The 13,725-nt window shown below is 40.8% G+C and overlaps 1 protein-coding gene across 1 annotated transcript in view; it reads left to right on the forward strand.

The window, feature by feature from the left end:
• Positions 1-11,910, forward strand: part of LOC137278452 (uncharacterized) — a 33,873-nt gene extending 21,963 nt beyond the window's left edge. Inside the window, exons 21-28 of the mRNA XM_067810782.1 lie at positions 62-1,014; positions 1,736-1,945; positions 2,173-2,264; positions 2,644-2,749; positions 2,891-3,044; positions 3,571-3,759; positions 9,534-9,870; positions 10,127-11,910. Coding sequence (XP_067666883.1) covers positions 62-1,014; positions 1,736-1,945; positions 2,173-2,264; positions 2,644-2,749; positions 2,891-3,044; positions 3,571-3,759; positions 9,534-9,870; positions 10,127-11,910 — 3,825 coding nt within the window. The remainder of the gene's footprint in view (positions 1-61; positions 1,015-1,735; positions 1,946-2,172; positions 2,265-2,643; positions 2,750-2,890; positions 3,045-3,570; positions 3,760-9,533; positions 9,871-10,126) is intronic.
• Positions 11,911-13,725: the final 1,815 nt, after the last annotated feature.

The raw sequence follows: 13,725 nt of genomic DNA on the forward strand, positions 1-13,725 counted from the left end.
ATTTGTCTTGCCAGTTTATGTCACCAGGCAATGTATTCACAGAAATGGTTTTGTGTTACAGATATGTGTCGTGGACTCCCTTCAGTGTGTGGGGAGGTCTCTCTTCCTGTATAAGGTATTACCGGGCAAGTCTTCCCTCGAGGGGGTCATTCTCAGCATGGCAGTATTGCAAGTGCCCGGGTTCTTCAAAATAATGACTCACTGTTTCCAGAAAGGGAAAGCGCACGTGGATGACTTGAAAACTAAAAGAAAGAAACAAGCGAAATCTGCTTTCATCTTAATACTTTACATATCCGCTTTCCTTGTCCAGTTGGGAGCAATCCCAGTGGTGGTGTTTAGAGGCGGCTTTACGGAATCCCTGACAAGTGAATACAGAACCGCTGCAGACATCTGGCCAGTGTTCGCATTTGCCGCATTGACAACAGTTGGCTGGTGGGAAAATTACTTTTATGGCGTGTTCGTCTTCGGGAATATAGACGTACACGTTGGACGATTCCGGAGGAATATTCACCGTGTGAGAGAGACCACTTTTATTTATTCAGGACTCCTGCAGATCGTGCTGATCACCATCCTGCCGCAACTGTGGATCTCGGAACCAGTGGATGTGTTCGCGGTGTTGAAGCAGATGTTTTTAGACTACCGTATCATGTGGTACCGAGAGACGTACATCATACTCCACTTCTCCAAATTCGGTATTCTGTACATTAATATTGTCTGTGCATTTATCTGCACTTACAGTGCTAGTGTAGCCTGTAGACTTCATATACAGAAGGTCGCTTTCGCTCTTCCGCTTGCTGTAATCCCCGTTGCTTCGGGTGTGATTGCGGGAATGTGCATACCAACCGATAAACACCGGTTCTGGTCCAACCCTGACATGTGCGACCCAAGCTCTCTCCCGTTCGAACAAGACAATTACGTCCTGTGTGGTATTGGTACAGCCTTATGGATATCCTACCTCATATTCTCCAACCATATATGGCAACCAGACTGCGAACGGATGGCTAAACTTGAAAGGCGAGTATTTTTCTTAGAATATTATTGACCAATCCCAGTTCATTCTGCGATATGGTAGCCTAACGTTCGCTCGTCACGCTGAATACTCGGGTTTGATTCTCCACATGGGTAGAATGTGTGAAGCACACATTTCTTGTGTCCACCCCCCGAGGTATTACTGGAATATTGCTCACGGCGCGGTAAAACCACACTCACTTAAACTCATTCTGTTTTCAAAAACAGCAACAGCAAATCACAACAGCATATGTGTAGTTAATTCAATGATTTGTTCAGGTCTTTCAAATTATTATTCATTTCTTATTGATTTTGTTTGGTGTAACATATCATTCATTCACTCCTTCATTCGGTATTCAATGATAACAAAACGCAGCTCGTAATCGTTTGTCCATTCAATGTTTATTCGTTTTATTTGTGGTTTCTTTATTGACTATCTGTTGGCGTTGTTGTATATATTATTCATTACTTCCCTGCGCCTCCGTCACCTCTAAACGGCGGATGGGTAGCCTAGTGGTTAAAGCGTTTGCTCGTCTCGCCGAAGACCTGGATTCTTTTCCCCAAATGCTTACAATGTGTGAAACCCATTCCTGGTGTCCCCGTCGTTAACTGCTTGCATACAGCTAAGAGTAGGGCATAACTAACACCCTCACTCCATCGGTCGAAACTGCCAGAGTAATCTGCAACTGTCGTGAGTGTATATAAATACGTTGCGTGTGTTTTGCAGGTTATTCGTCTTCAACCATCGCGATGCCATTTTTCCCTACCAGAGTCTAGCAATGCTGAGACGACAGGACCGCGAGGTGAAGAAAGAGAGACTGCACAAGGTGAAGAAGGAAGAGGAGGAGGAGACTGAGCGCCCCCTGGTACACATCTGCGCAACCATGTGGCATGAGACAAGACAGGAGATGGTGCAGCTGCTCAAGTCACTTTTCAGGTAAGTCGTTGTACCTTCTTTCCAAGGTTTAACTTTGTCAGTGTTTCAAACCAATCTTAAGTACATGTTAACTATTAAAAAGCCTCTCGCTATAGTATATTTTTGTTTGTTTTCGAGTTATGATAATTACGACGACAGTTTTCCCATAGTGTTTTTTTTTATTATTGTCTGAAGTATCTTAAAAAATACAAGTGTTTACTATTTAAATGTATTGTTCTGCCGCACAGACTAGATTTTGACAACTGCGCCAGAAGGATAGCCGCTCAGAAATTCGCTGCAGATAATAACATGATGTTGAAGGATAACTATGAGGCCGAGAGTAAGTAGGAAATTCATACAGGTCAAGATGCCGTGCGGTTCGTGTACATACACACGTGTCTCATTTACCGCGTGACACTTAATAGTCGTGCGAGTATTCAGTAGACCTACTCTTGCTTATTAGAGGGGTTAAAATATTTGTTTCTATATATCTATATTTAGGTCTTTTCAGGTATTAAAAGTTTTCAAAGGAGATAAAAGTACATTTTTAAATAAACGCACATTTTTCAAAGGAACAATTATTTGATGTTAAATATACTATGTTTACAAGGTGTATTTAACTGAAACACCGAGCCTACTGTTGTGGAAAAAACATGACTTCAACAAAGTAGAACACCTTCTTTTGGCATAGGGTAAGACAAATACAATGTCAATTGCAGTTCACATCATCTTTGATGACGCATTCCTGACAGATCCGGACAGCAAACAGCGTGTGGTCAACTCTTATGTACAGCAACTGTTGGACGTCCTGCCTCAGGCTGCCCAGTAAGTGAAAACTACTGACCAATAGCAGGGTTAACTGTACATAGAGGTTCACAATCGGGATCTATTTCGCGAAAGATATTCTTAGTGATAACCCCACCAGCTCGGAAAACAACCATTGCATAGTAGTATTCATGGTTTCAGGTCTGTTGCCAAAGGGCGTATGGAACTGAACCCCTTTGACAAGATCATTACCCCGTACGGGGGGCGTCTGACCTTCGAGATGCCCGGGGGAACGATGTTTCATGTCCATATGAAGGACAAGGAGAAGATTCGACATAAAAAGAGATGGTCACAGGTGAGCTAACTGAATCACCAAAATATTGTCTGTGTTGATCTACTGAAATCATAGTAGGTAGTGGGTCAGAAAGAAAAATCACGAAAAGGGATTGTCATAGATGAGCAAGAGATAGTCACATGTGAGTGAGGGAAATCACGAAAAAATGAGAGTTAAGTCACAATATATAGAGAGAAAAGCAAAACCTATGAACAATGGCAGCAATGTCCATCATGAGTTACAGTTTAATTTTGAATATTTCAACAGTTTTCACTCAAAGTACGTAAGACATTCCGCATGATAACGAACAGAGAATAGTGAGAACGGGAAGTAGAGGGTTCACACTGATTTATATATGTATGCGATATGATATTATAAATGTATTCATGTAGAGCATTACCCTGTGTACATTTATGAACTATCGTGTGAGTAAATGCTAAACACTCTTCATCTTTTTTGTAACTATTTTGTAAATATTGAATAAACCAATACAGGAATATAATAACTTTTGATTGATTACCAATACGCGTATTTCTGATTTCGCCAGATCATGTATCTGTACTACCTGCTTGGACACAAGTTAGTAGGACAGGGGTATAGCACAGTGGAAGATCTCATCAAGGACAAACTTACCTCTAACAAGACGAAGGCAAAGGAACGGAAGAAGAGAAACACGCTTCGTGTTCGGCCGTTCACTTCGTTGCTCAACAACCTCCCCGACGAAGTCGTTCACAAGGTACGTAGAACATCAATTCCATCAGGGAGGGAACATCATGCATCTTGCATCTTGCGAGTAACGTACCTTATGCGACACTGCTTGATGCTCACAGTCGGAGCAATCTATAAGATCTATATGGGTATTTGAGTCGTAATTAAATGGTCTTTGGGTCCCACAGTTGCTACAGGCTGACCTGGGTGTAATGATTGTGTGTAACAAATGAATTAAAGGGTTAATACGTTAAGCTTTAGTAAACACTCTGTCGTTAACTTTACCCGGTGAAACATCTCATATTCGTAGAGTATGACATTTGATTGGCATGTGTCAGGATGTTTTTTTTAGTTGCTTAAACTAAAACCTTTATGAATCTCACAGTGACGAAATTACGACTTGGTTGTATTTTATTTGCATTTGCATTTCTGTCTTAATTTATTAAGAATATTGTGTAAAATGGCTTCCTTGCTACGTTTAATGGCTGCTTGACATTTAATTTGACAGCGTACACAAATCTACGATTATCACGTTACGATTTATACTGTGAATGAATTTCGTCAAGATTGTGTGAGTGAATTATCTACAATATCATCGTTATCAATGGTTATGTTATATTAGTCTCTTCAAACATCGGGGGGGGGGGGAGGTTATATGAGTTTCCAACGGATGACCATGTTCATCTTGCGATGACCATTACGGGATTCTGGGGTACCAAACAAGTTAAATAAGAAAATATATTATATGGAGGTAAGATGTTACAACAACTGAAATATCCCTGATACATGAAAGGAATGCGTTTGACATATAGTTTTCCGTATGATGTGCGATATCCTATCGTGAATCCAGAACGAGACTATGCAAGGATGTGTGTTGTGAATATGTTGTAAGCAAGAATGTGTGTTGTAAATGTGTTGCATGCAGGGATGTGTTTTATGAATGTGCTGTACACAAGGATGTGAGTTGTGAATGTCCTGTATGCATGGATGTGTGTCATGAATGACTTGTATGCAGGGATGTGTGTTGTGAATGTGTTGTATGCAGGGATGTGTGTTGTGAATGTGTTGTATGCAGGGATGTGTGTTGTGAATGTGTTGTATGCAGGGATGTGTGTTGTGAATGACAAGGATGTATGTTGTGAATGTGTTGTATGCAGAAATGTGTGTTGTGAATGTGTTGTATGCAAGAATGTATGGTGTGAATTTTGTATGCAAAAATGTGTGTTGTGAATGTGTTGTATGCAGGGATGTGAGTTGTGAATGTGTTGTATGCAAAGTATGTGAATTATGAACGTGTTTGTCTATATCAGTGTATGTGGTAGTGTCTGGGTGTATGCGTGCGTGAGTGTTTGTGTATGTCTGTGTGTTTGAGTGTGTGTGAGCGTGTAAAAACTGTGTCCTGAACAGCTGCTCCACCAACTTATACAGGTCCATTAAATCAGACATTGGGCAAAAAAGGACTATCAAAGACGTGTGATGAAGGTTTGAAGAAAACACTTTTAAAATGAACCCATATTCAAAGTGCCTCATGCAGCTTTTGTAAAGATGAGGACAAAACTTGTGGCATGTTTAATGGGAATGTTATGAAACTAAGAAGTTTCGCAACGGTCGTCAAATTTGGATTAACACTTTATTTGATACAAAAAGTTAATCTGAAGAAATATTTTGTATCTTTTGTGTTTTAAGTAAAAACCCATTACTTAATCATATAATCATCTCAGCAAAAAAAGACATATTCATGTCTCTTCTTTGAAATGAAACATTCCAAAATGCAATAACTTTATAAAAACTTCAAGAGATATTTTCGTACTGTTGAAATCTTCATTGTCAAAAGGAAGAATGAAATGAAGAAATTTGCAAATAGATGAGATCCTTTTCTCCCAGTATTGAAACCTGAATGGTGTATGCAGCAACAGCTTTTGTAATGTCTTAATCTGTTTCCTCTTTTGAAAAAAATATCTTTGTTTTAGTTATATATCGAGTAATTGGTTAACATATTTTACGTGTACCGATGTACCACTGGGAACATGTATTATAGGGGGACTATATGATGCAGTATACAGCACAATAAGTTCGGATGTGGCGCAATATACAATACACATTCAACGTGACACCAGACTCACGATATAACAGATGTGGCACTATATACAATATATGTTGTAAGAGATATAAGATCTATATACAGTATATGTCAGATAACACACCATGCATAACACGGTAGGTCGGACGTGACTGTATATACGACATGATATGTCGGGGTTTTGCAATGTGCAACATGACATGTTATGGGTGGCGCTATTAACAACATAATATGTCTGATGTGTTTTCAATACACAACACATGCTGGCTGCGATGCATTATAGAACATGATTCTCAGATGTGATGCAACATACAATAAGATATGTTAGTTGTGATGCAACATACAGCATCATATGTCGGATGTAGTGGTAATATCGTACATGATGTTATATACAGCATGACTCATCTGATGTTCATGCGATGATGTTAAAATATGCACTTCATGACATATCGGATATAACACTGTACATGTATATAGAATTATATTATGGATGTGGTGACTGTGTACAATATATGTCAGATGTAGCCCCATATGCCACTGTCTACGATATGAAAAGTCTGATATGGTGCTATATACAACATTGTACGTGGATGTTGTGCTATATACAACATGACATGTCGAATGTGGCACAATACACATTACGGTGTGCGGGGTGTTATGCAATATACAGCAGGAAAGGTAAGATGTGGGCCTGTATACAATATATGTCAGATATTATATACAACATGACAGGTCTGATGACATGCTATATGCAGCTGGATATGTCAGATATGACACTATATACAACTTATTTCGGATGTTGCGCCATATATAGCATATTTTGGATATGACCCCATATACAATATGCCATGTCTGTTACGATGTAATTGAATATACCATTTTGTAATGACCGCTATTTTCGAACTTCAAGACTTTGGTTTCCATGAAAAAAAATTTAAAAAGGTCCAGGTGTTCTCACGTGAGTCAAGATTAACACGCCACACCATCGTTATGTGTGATTGTTCAAACATGCAATGCACACCAGGTGGTTATCAACGACATGTAAGACAAGACGTTGAAGTACAAGTGTGAAAACAGGTCATGCCCTCTAAGAACAATTGGAGAACCAAAATACGGTACACTCCATTGTCACTTTTTTCCCATTCACCGACTTACATTAACAATATCTCCTTTCAATGTGAACCCTGAAAGAAGACATGCATGTCAGTGTTGACAGGATTGAAATATACCACCCCCACGTGGCTCACAGCGTCCCAGGCATGCCGTATTTGTCAACCCAACCCTTCTCTGTGAAGGAGTCAAGCATGAATGCATGTCGTTTGTTTAGTTAAAGAGAAGTTAGTTAGGGTGGTTGAGGAGCAGTTAATACCACGCAAACACGTCATGATAACGTCAAAAAGTTAATCTCCTAATAATAAAGCGGAGACAGTCTATATAATGGCTATAGGTCACGTAAAGGAGGCCGCTTTAGTAGAAATGAGCTGAGTCAAAAGCCAGTGCCTTCATTGTTAGTCTTTGTATTCGTATATTGCTGAGGATATTTCAAACAAAGCTTATGAAAGTAACCAACAACGGGCGTATGTACATTCCGCAGGGTGCACTCAAAGCCGTTGTATGACCATACAATGACTCTAGCATAATGACCGTGGTGACAAAACTTCGGACATATGATATACTGTATGTACGCAACATAATAAAGTTCAAGAGCTTTGTTCCAAATGTTATCATGTCGAAAAATCGGCATGCACAACCGATAATGTTAATTACCAGTGACCGTGCGTTGGAGTTAACAGACAGTTGAACATGGCTGGTTAGAAAGGTGTTATTGGCTTTCTAATATAGAAATGTGTGTATTGTAGGTAAAATATGTTTCCATATTCACGAATATACAAAAACTAATTTTCTGAAACCACGGATCAATAACCGGGTTAGACTTAACTTGCACATGCTTGTTGCAAGGTTCAAACGGGCGGTCAGACTCACTGACCCCCCTCTTCGTCAATTATTCATCTTCCCTGTGTATCCGTTCTAATGCACGGTTGCAGCCACAGACTTTCCGCTTAGATACTTCTCTGCGACATGATATGTCCAAGTTACACATACAACCTATATCAAACTTTTTGTCCCATGGAAGCGTATAAACGTCACATTTAAGTGTCTACCAAGTATAACACATTCTCCCTATTCAGATTTGCACGCCAGGAAAATGGATAATGCTAATCCTTAAATTGGCTTTTCCAAGAAATGATGACACATCTTGAAATTTGATACTAAATCCTTGAGAAAAAGACAAGACCCTCTCATGCCTGACCCGAGACGTCACAACGGCAGTTAGCAGTGTGCAGTGAGCAGCACAATACTTAATGTACCGGTAATTCTATTTCCACGCTTTTGCATTATATTTAATGTAATATAACTGCATTTAGCAGTGAAAGCGGGCTAACTTCGTGTTCACATCTATTAACATTATGATCCAGGGCCCGTTCCACAAGGCGTCCGCAACGCTCTTGTGATCGCAGCTCTATACTGAAGCCTCAAAACAATAGCAGCACAACAACTGTTTTATTGAACGGGGACCTGGGTTTGTTTGGTTACCATTATATACAAACTTGACAGCTGTATTTCTTCCGATGAATTTAAATAATTCAAATTTATTGTATCCTTCATAATTAAAATGGACGCTTTAATCCTTTTAACGTTCTAATGAGTGAATTTAGTTTAGTTTTTAGTTTAGTTTTTCGCCGCACTCAGCAATATTCCAACTATATGGCGTTTGCCTGTAAATAGTCGAGTCTTAACCAGTCTAGTGATCAATAGCATGAGCATCGATCTGTGCAAATGGAAATTGATGACACGTGTCAACCAAATCAACGTGCCTGACCACCCGATTTCACTAGTCGCCTCTTACAAGTATGGGTTAGTGAAGATCAGTTCTCACCAATACGTTAGATCAATGACGAGGATGACGTCATGTTTGATCTCTGTCAAGAAGCATATGAAAAGCACCATGCAGAAGAGCATTATGTTGAATAATTTGATTTGATTAATTCTTGAGATAAAGGATTCCTTCGTATACACTGTAGGAAAACTTTGTGTATAAAGGCTGTGTACTACAGTACGTATTACAGAAAGTATTTGAGGACACATTTTATTTAAGTTTCAGTATATCCAGATCTGGTTATGCAATTTTCGTAGTTTTCATATTACGGTGGAAAAATAGAAAGAAATGGGTTTATTAGTTTTTCATTTCACAATTTCGATCATGGGACATATGAACAATTTCACTATTTTACTACCCCACACGTACCAAAAGCGATCGTAGCTACATAGAATCCAGTTCTTTTTCGTACACGTTTCATGCATTTCACTCTCAGAATATCACTGCTTATTGTATTTGAAACATGCAAGGGCAGTTTATGTGAATTCATACCATTCTCTACATCTGGTCAAAATGCAGGAATTGTTTTTCGTCGATGTTCAGATGTCAAGGAGGAGATAACTCTCTTACTATGGTATTCAACAAATGTTTTGGCATTCTGTTCTAACCTACGCTTAGCACTTTCGTAAATGAGTGAGTTTTGTTTTACGCCGCACTCAACAATATGGCGGAAGCGACCAGTAATTGTATGGTGCTGGTAGAGCCGTCAGGCAACGGCTAATCCGATCATAGTAATGTATGTCTCCTCCTATTTGTATATAAAAATGACGCACATTCATTCCAGGCGGAAAATGTCTTCATAATGACACTTGATGGTGACGTGGACTTCCGGCCAGACGCCGTCCGCCTGCTCATTGACCGGATGAAGAAGAACAAAAAGGTTGCAGCGGTCTGTGGTCGAATACACCCAATTGGTGACGGTCCAATGGTGTGGTACCAACAGTTTGAGTATGCAGTGGGTCACTGGCTCCAGAAGGCAGCGGAACACGTGTTTGGGTGTGTCATGTGTTGTCCGGGGTGCTTCAGCCTGTTCCGTGGCTCCGCTCTCATGGATGACAACGTGATGAGGATGTATGCCACCGAACCCACGGAGGCAAGGCACTATGTTCAGTACGAGCAAGGTGGGTTGTTATGGTGGCTAGATGATGATGATGATGATGATGATGATGATGATGATCAATGCACTGATGACTGTACTTGTAATAATAACAACCATCATGATTGGAGGGAAGGGATAGGTTGTATAATGAAGCAAAGCCCTGCGTTCAGTATGAGCAGGGTGGGTTGCTATTGTGGTTACAGTGTGATGATGATGATGATGATGATGATGATGATGTACGAAAACATACGTTAAGTCTGACCAATTACATTACACAGGTGAAGACAGGTGGCTGTGTACTCTCCTTCTTCAACAAGGATGGAAAATTGACTATTGTGCTGGCTCAGACGCCTTCACCTACGCCCCTGAAACCTTCAACGACTTCTACATCCAGCGTCGACGTTGGTCTCCCTCCACAATGGCCAACATCATGGACCTGCTGGGCTCCTGGCGGACAACAGTTCAGATGAACGACAACATCAGCACACTCTTCATGGGCTACCAATTCTTTTTGATGGCCTCAAGTGTCGTTGCCCCTGGTACAGTGGTCTTCATGATAGCTGGATCCTACAACGCTGTTCTGGGCGTCAATATGTGGCAAGGCTACCTGATGTCAGTTCTTCCAGTCCTTGCCTATATTCTCCTCTGTCTCAAGGCAAAGACCAGCACTCAAGTTCGTGTGGCCGCAGTGATGTCTGCTCTCTACGCTATCGTCATGATGATAGTCACAGTTGGAACGCTTATCAACATTGTCAACGAAAACTTCTTCACACCCAATGTCCTTTTCATGGTCGGGCTGTCGACCGTGTTTGTGATCACTGGTATTATTCATCCTAAGGAGTTTATGTGTCTGTTCCATGGTATCCTGTATTATTTGACAGTGCCATCAACATTTGTCTTCTTGACTGTGTTTTTCTTGTGCAACCTGAATGTTGTCTCCTGGGGCACACGAGAAGGACCAAAGAAGGTGGACCCAGTGGAAGAAGAACTACAACTGCAAGAGGCTAAGAAAGGAAAGATCAGAAAGTTCCTGGATTCATTGGGCATTGCATCACTTATAGAAGACGTGAAATCCTTCATGTTTCAAATCATTGGTTCAAAAAATGAGAGGGCAACTCCTTTGCAAGGTCTCACACCACAGACATCAACAACCAACCTGAACAAAATTGAGGCAGCGAGGCCATCGCGAACGGTGAAGAAGGAAAAGGAGAAAAAGGTAATTCAAGACCCAACATACTGGATAAAAGCACTAGATGATGGCTCCAAGAAAAGTGAACCGAAATACCTTGACGAAAACGAGGTTCGTTTTTGGAAAAATATCATCAACGAATTTCTTCTTCCCTTGAAGTCCAATAAGGAGCAACAGGAGAAGATAAAGGCCGATCTCCTTTCTGCAAGGAACAATGTTGTGTTTGCTTACTTCCTCCTCAACTTGATGTTCACTCTGGTCATCCTCCAGCTTCAGCTCAAGCAGGATCTTCTCAAAGAGACGTTCTTCATCGATGGGAAATATGAACCTGTGTCTGTGGTTTTCCTCAGCTCCTTCACCCTCCTGCTCCTGATCCAGTTCACCGGCTCTGTGGCCCATCAGTGGGGAACATTTCTTCATCTGATTGCCAGCACAAGAATCAATTGGTTCAGGGCAAATGATGACGAACGCAAAGCAGTTGAAGCAATTAAGGAGGCTCAGAAGCTTCAGACACCTTTAGTGGGTGCTGATGACCTACTTCCAGACTACGACGACGATGATGATGATGACTACGACTTCTCCGTGAACTCCTCCAGGAGAGAGTCGTTTTCAGGTGCGGAGGAACCAGACTACCCAAGTGATGACAATGAACCTGCGCCCCATGTGTCCCAGTATGAGAGGAACTTTCAGAAGAATTTTAGAACTGTTCGAAGACATTTTAATCACAATACGCGATACCACCCGAGACCTCAAATACCAACTGTGTCGCGTAATTATAGAGACTATGCCTTCCAGAGGCGTCAAGACTTATATCGAAGCGTTGGGAGAAGCAGACCACGTGAGGATTATACCAACCATGCTTACATTGTGTGAAATCACCATATCTTTGTGTAACTTAAACACGACATTATTATTTATTTTTCAGTTGTTGTGAGAGTTGTTGGTTTATTGCAATGGTGGCTGGTGGGTGGGAGGGCTATCACCGAATCACAATCATATTCGTATTGAAAATGGACGTGTAATATGACTCATGTGGTAGATGTTTGATGGGATTGATGACTATTGTTAAAGAGTAACTATAACCTAATGGCTCGTGCCTGTGTCCAGAAAAGGCTCTGACATTGTTACTAAAGTCCCTTTGTGTGCGTCAGTTTTATGCCGCGTTCGGCATTATTCCAGTTACATAGCGGCTGTGACATCAGAAAGGGCCACATCCTAGGGTTATGGGAGTAACTATTCCCTAGGAGGATGGTGTGAACAATTCATTGATGCAATCCGTTTGGATCCGCCCCCCATTTTGCTGGACCAAGTTGAGGAATGAGTCTCTGCAATATCTGTGATCACTGTATATATATATTTGTCCTGTGAGCGTTGACATACGTTTCCATACTCAGAACAGTCTTGATGCTGTAGATTAAGAAATGTCAACATATTCTTGTATAAATTCAATTCAAGTGGAACTGTACATAGACTGAAGTTAAAGAAACTCTGTCTTCATCCCAAAAAGGTTTAAATAATAGTTATGGATTGTAGTTATATTTATCTCTCATAACACATGACGTGAGTCTCGAGGGGAGAGTCATATCATGCTGGTGTTCTGGGTCCCGTTTCACAAAACTCTCGTAAGCCTAAGATCTCGTAAGTTTTCTCGTAGCCATTGTACCTGCTATACTGTAACACAGGAGCTACGATCGATGCTACGAGAAAACTTACGAGATCTTAGGCTTACGAGAGTTTTGTGAAACGGGGCTCTGGTTTATTGTAACTTTTCAACAATCCAATCTTGTCCGAATTGTGGGATCGGCTCGTCAGGCGATGACGTGGTCGATGCGTGTTATTGTATCCTAGGTGACTCTACCGATGCTCATGATGTCAATCACTGGAATGTCCAGTTCAGTTTCGACCGGCGTCACAAAGCTGAAATGCTGCTGGGCTTGGCGATAAACATTAGAGACAAAATGATTATTCGTTATCATTATCACTCCGTTTGTCTACATGTTTTGTGATTTTACCAAATATGCATACACCATCCTTACTATTGTTTAACCATCTACAACAATTCATTGATGAATACTGCTCAGATATGTACGTTTTCACTATGCGTCGTTATGTGTCGGGGGAAGGGGGGTGTTGAGGGAAGCCATGGGCAAGTACATGTCGGCAATACCGTCTATGCAAGGCAATATGGTCCTTTTATTTACATGCTGAAAGGGTACTTTTTTAATTGTGTCCAACGACAGCTATAGTACTGATCGTTTGTGACACGCCCTGCAATAACATATGAACTGATGTATTGTACAAGATTAAGCCCGGTGGTGGGATGTTTTCTTCTGGCTGTTTACAACAACACTTCTGCAAGCAGAGACTGACTCTGGTCATTCATCACTGCTCTTCCACAATTAAACAATTACATGATTTACCTTTAAGTATGTAAACCAACTTTTCTGATTCCGACATATACCTGGAATATCGCTAAGTGCGGCGCAAAACAAAACTGAAACTCTTCTGGCTTGAGGCACGCTATAAGGACTGGTATGGGTATTGAGGATATATGAGTTAAGTCTTGGGAATTAGAGGAAACGATGAATTGTTTTGGTCAGACGTACAAATATTTCGTTAGTCCGTTTCACTCTCGGTCGGTTGAAAAAGAACCGACACCCCCTTACCAAGAAGCAACAATATTATAAC

Source organism: Haliotis asinina, chromosome 3 (genome assembly GCF_037392515.1).
Source record: "Haliotis asinina isolate JCU_RB_2024 chromosome 3, JCU_Hal_asi_v2, whole genome shotgun sequence".
Classification (NCBI taxonomy): Eukaryota; Metazoa; Mollusca; class Gastropoda; order Lepetellida; family Haliotidae; genus Haliotis; species Haliotis asinina.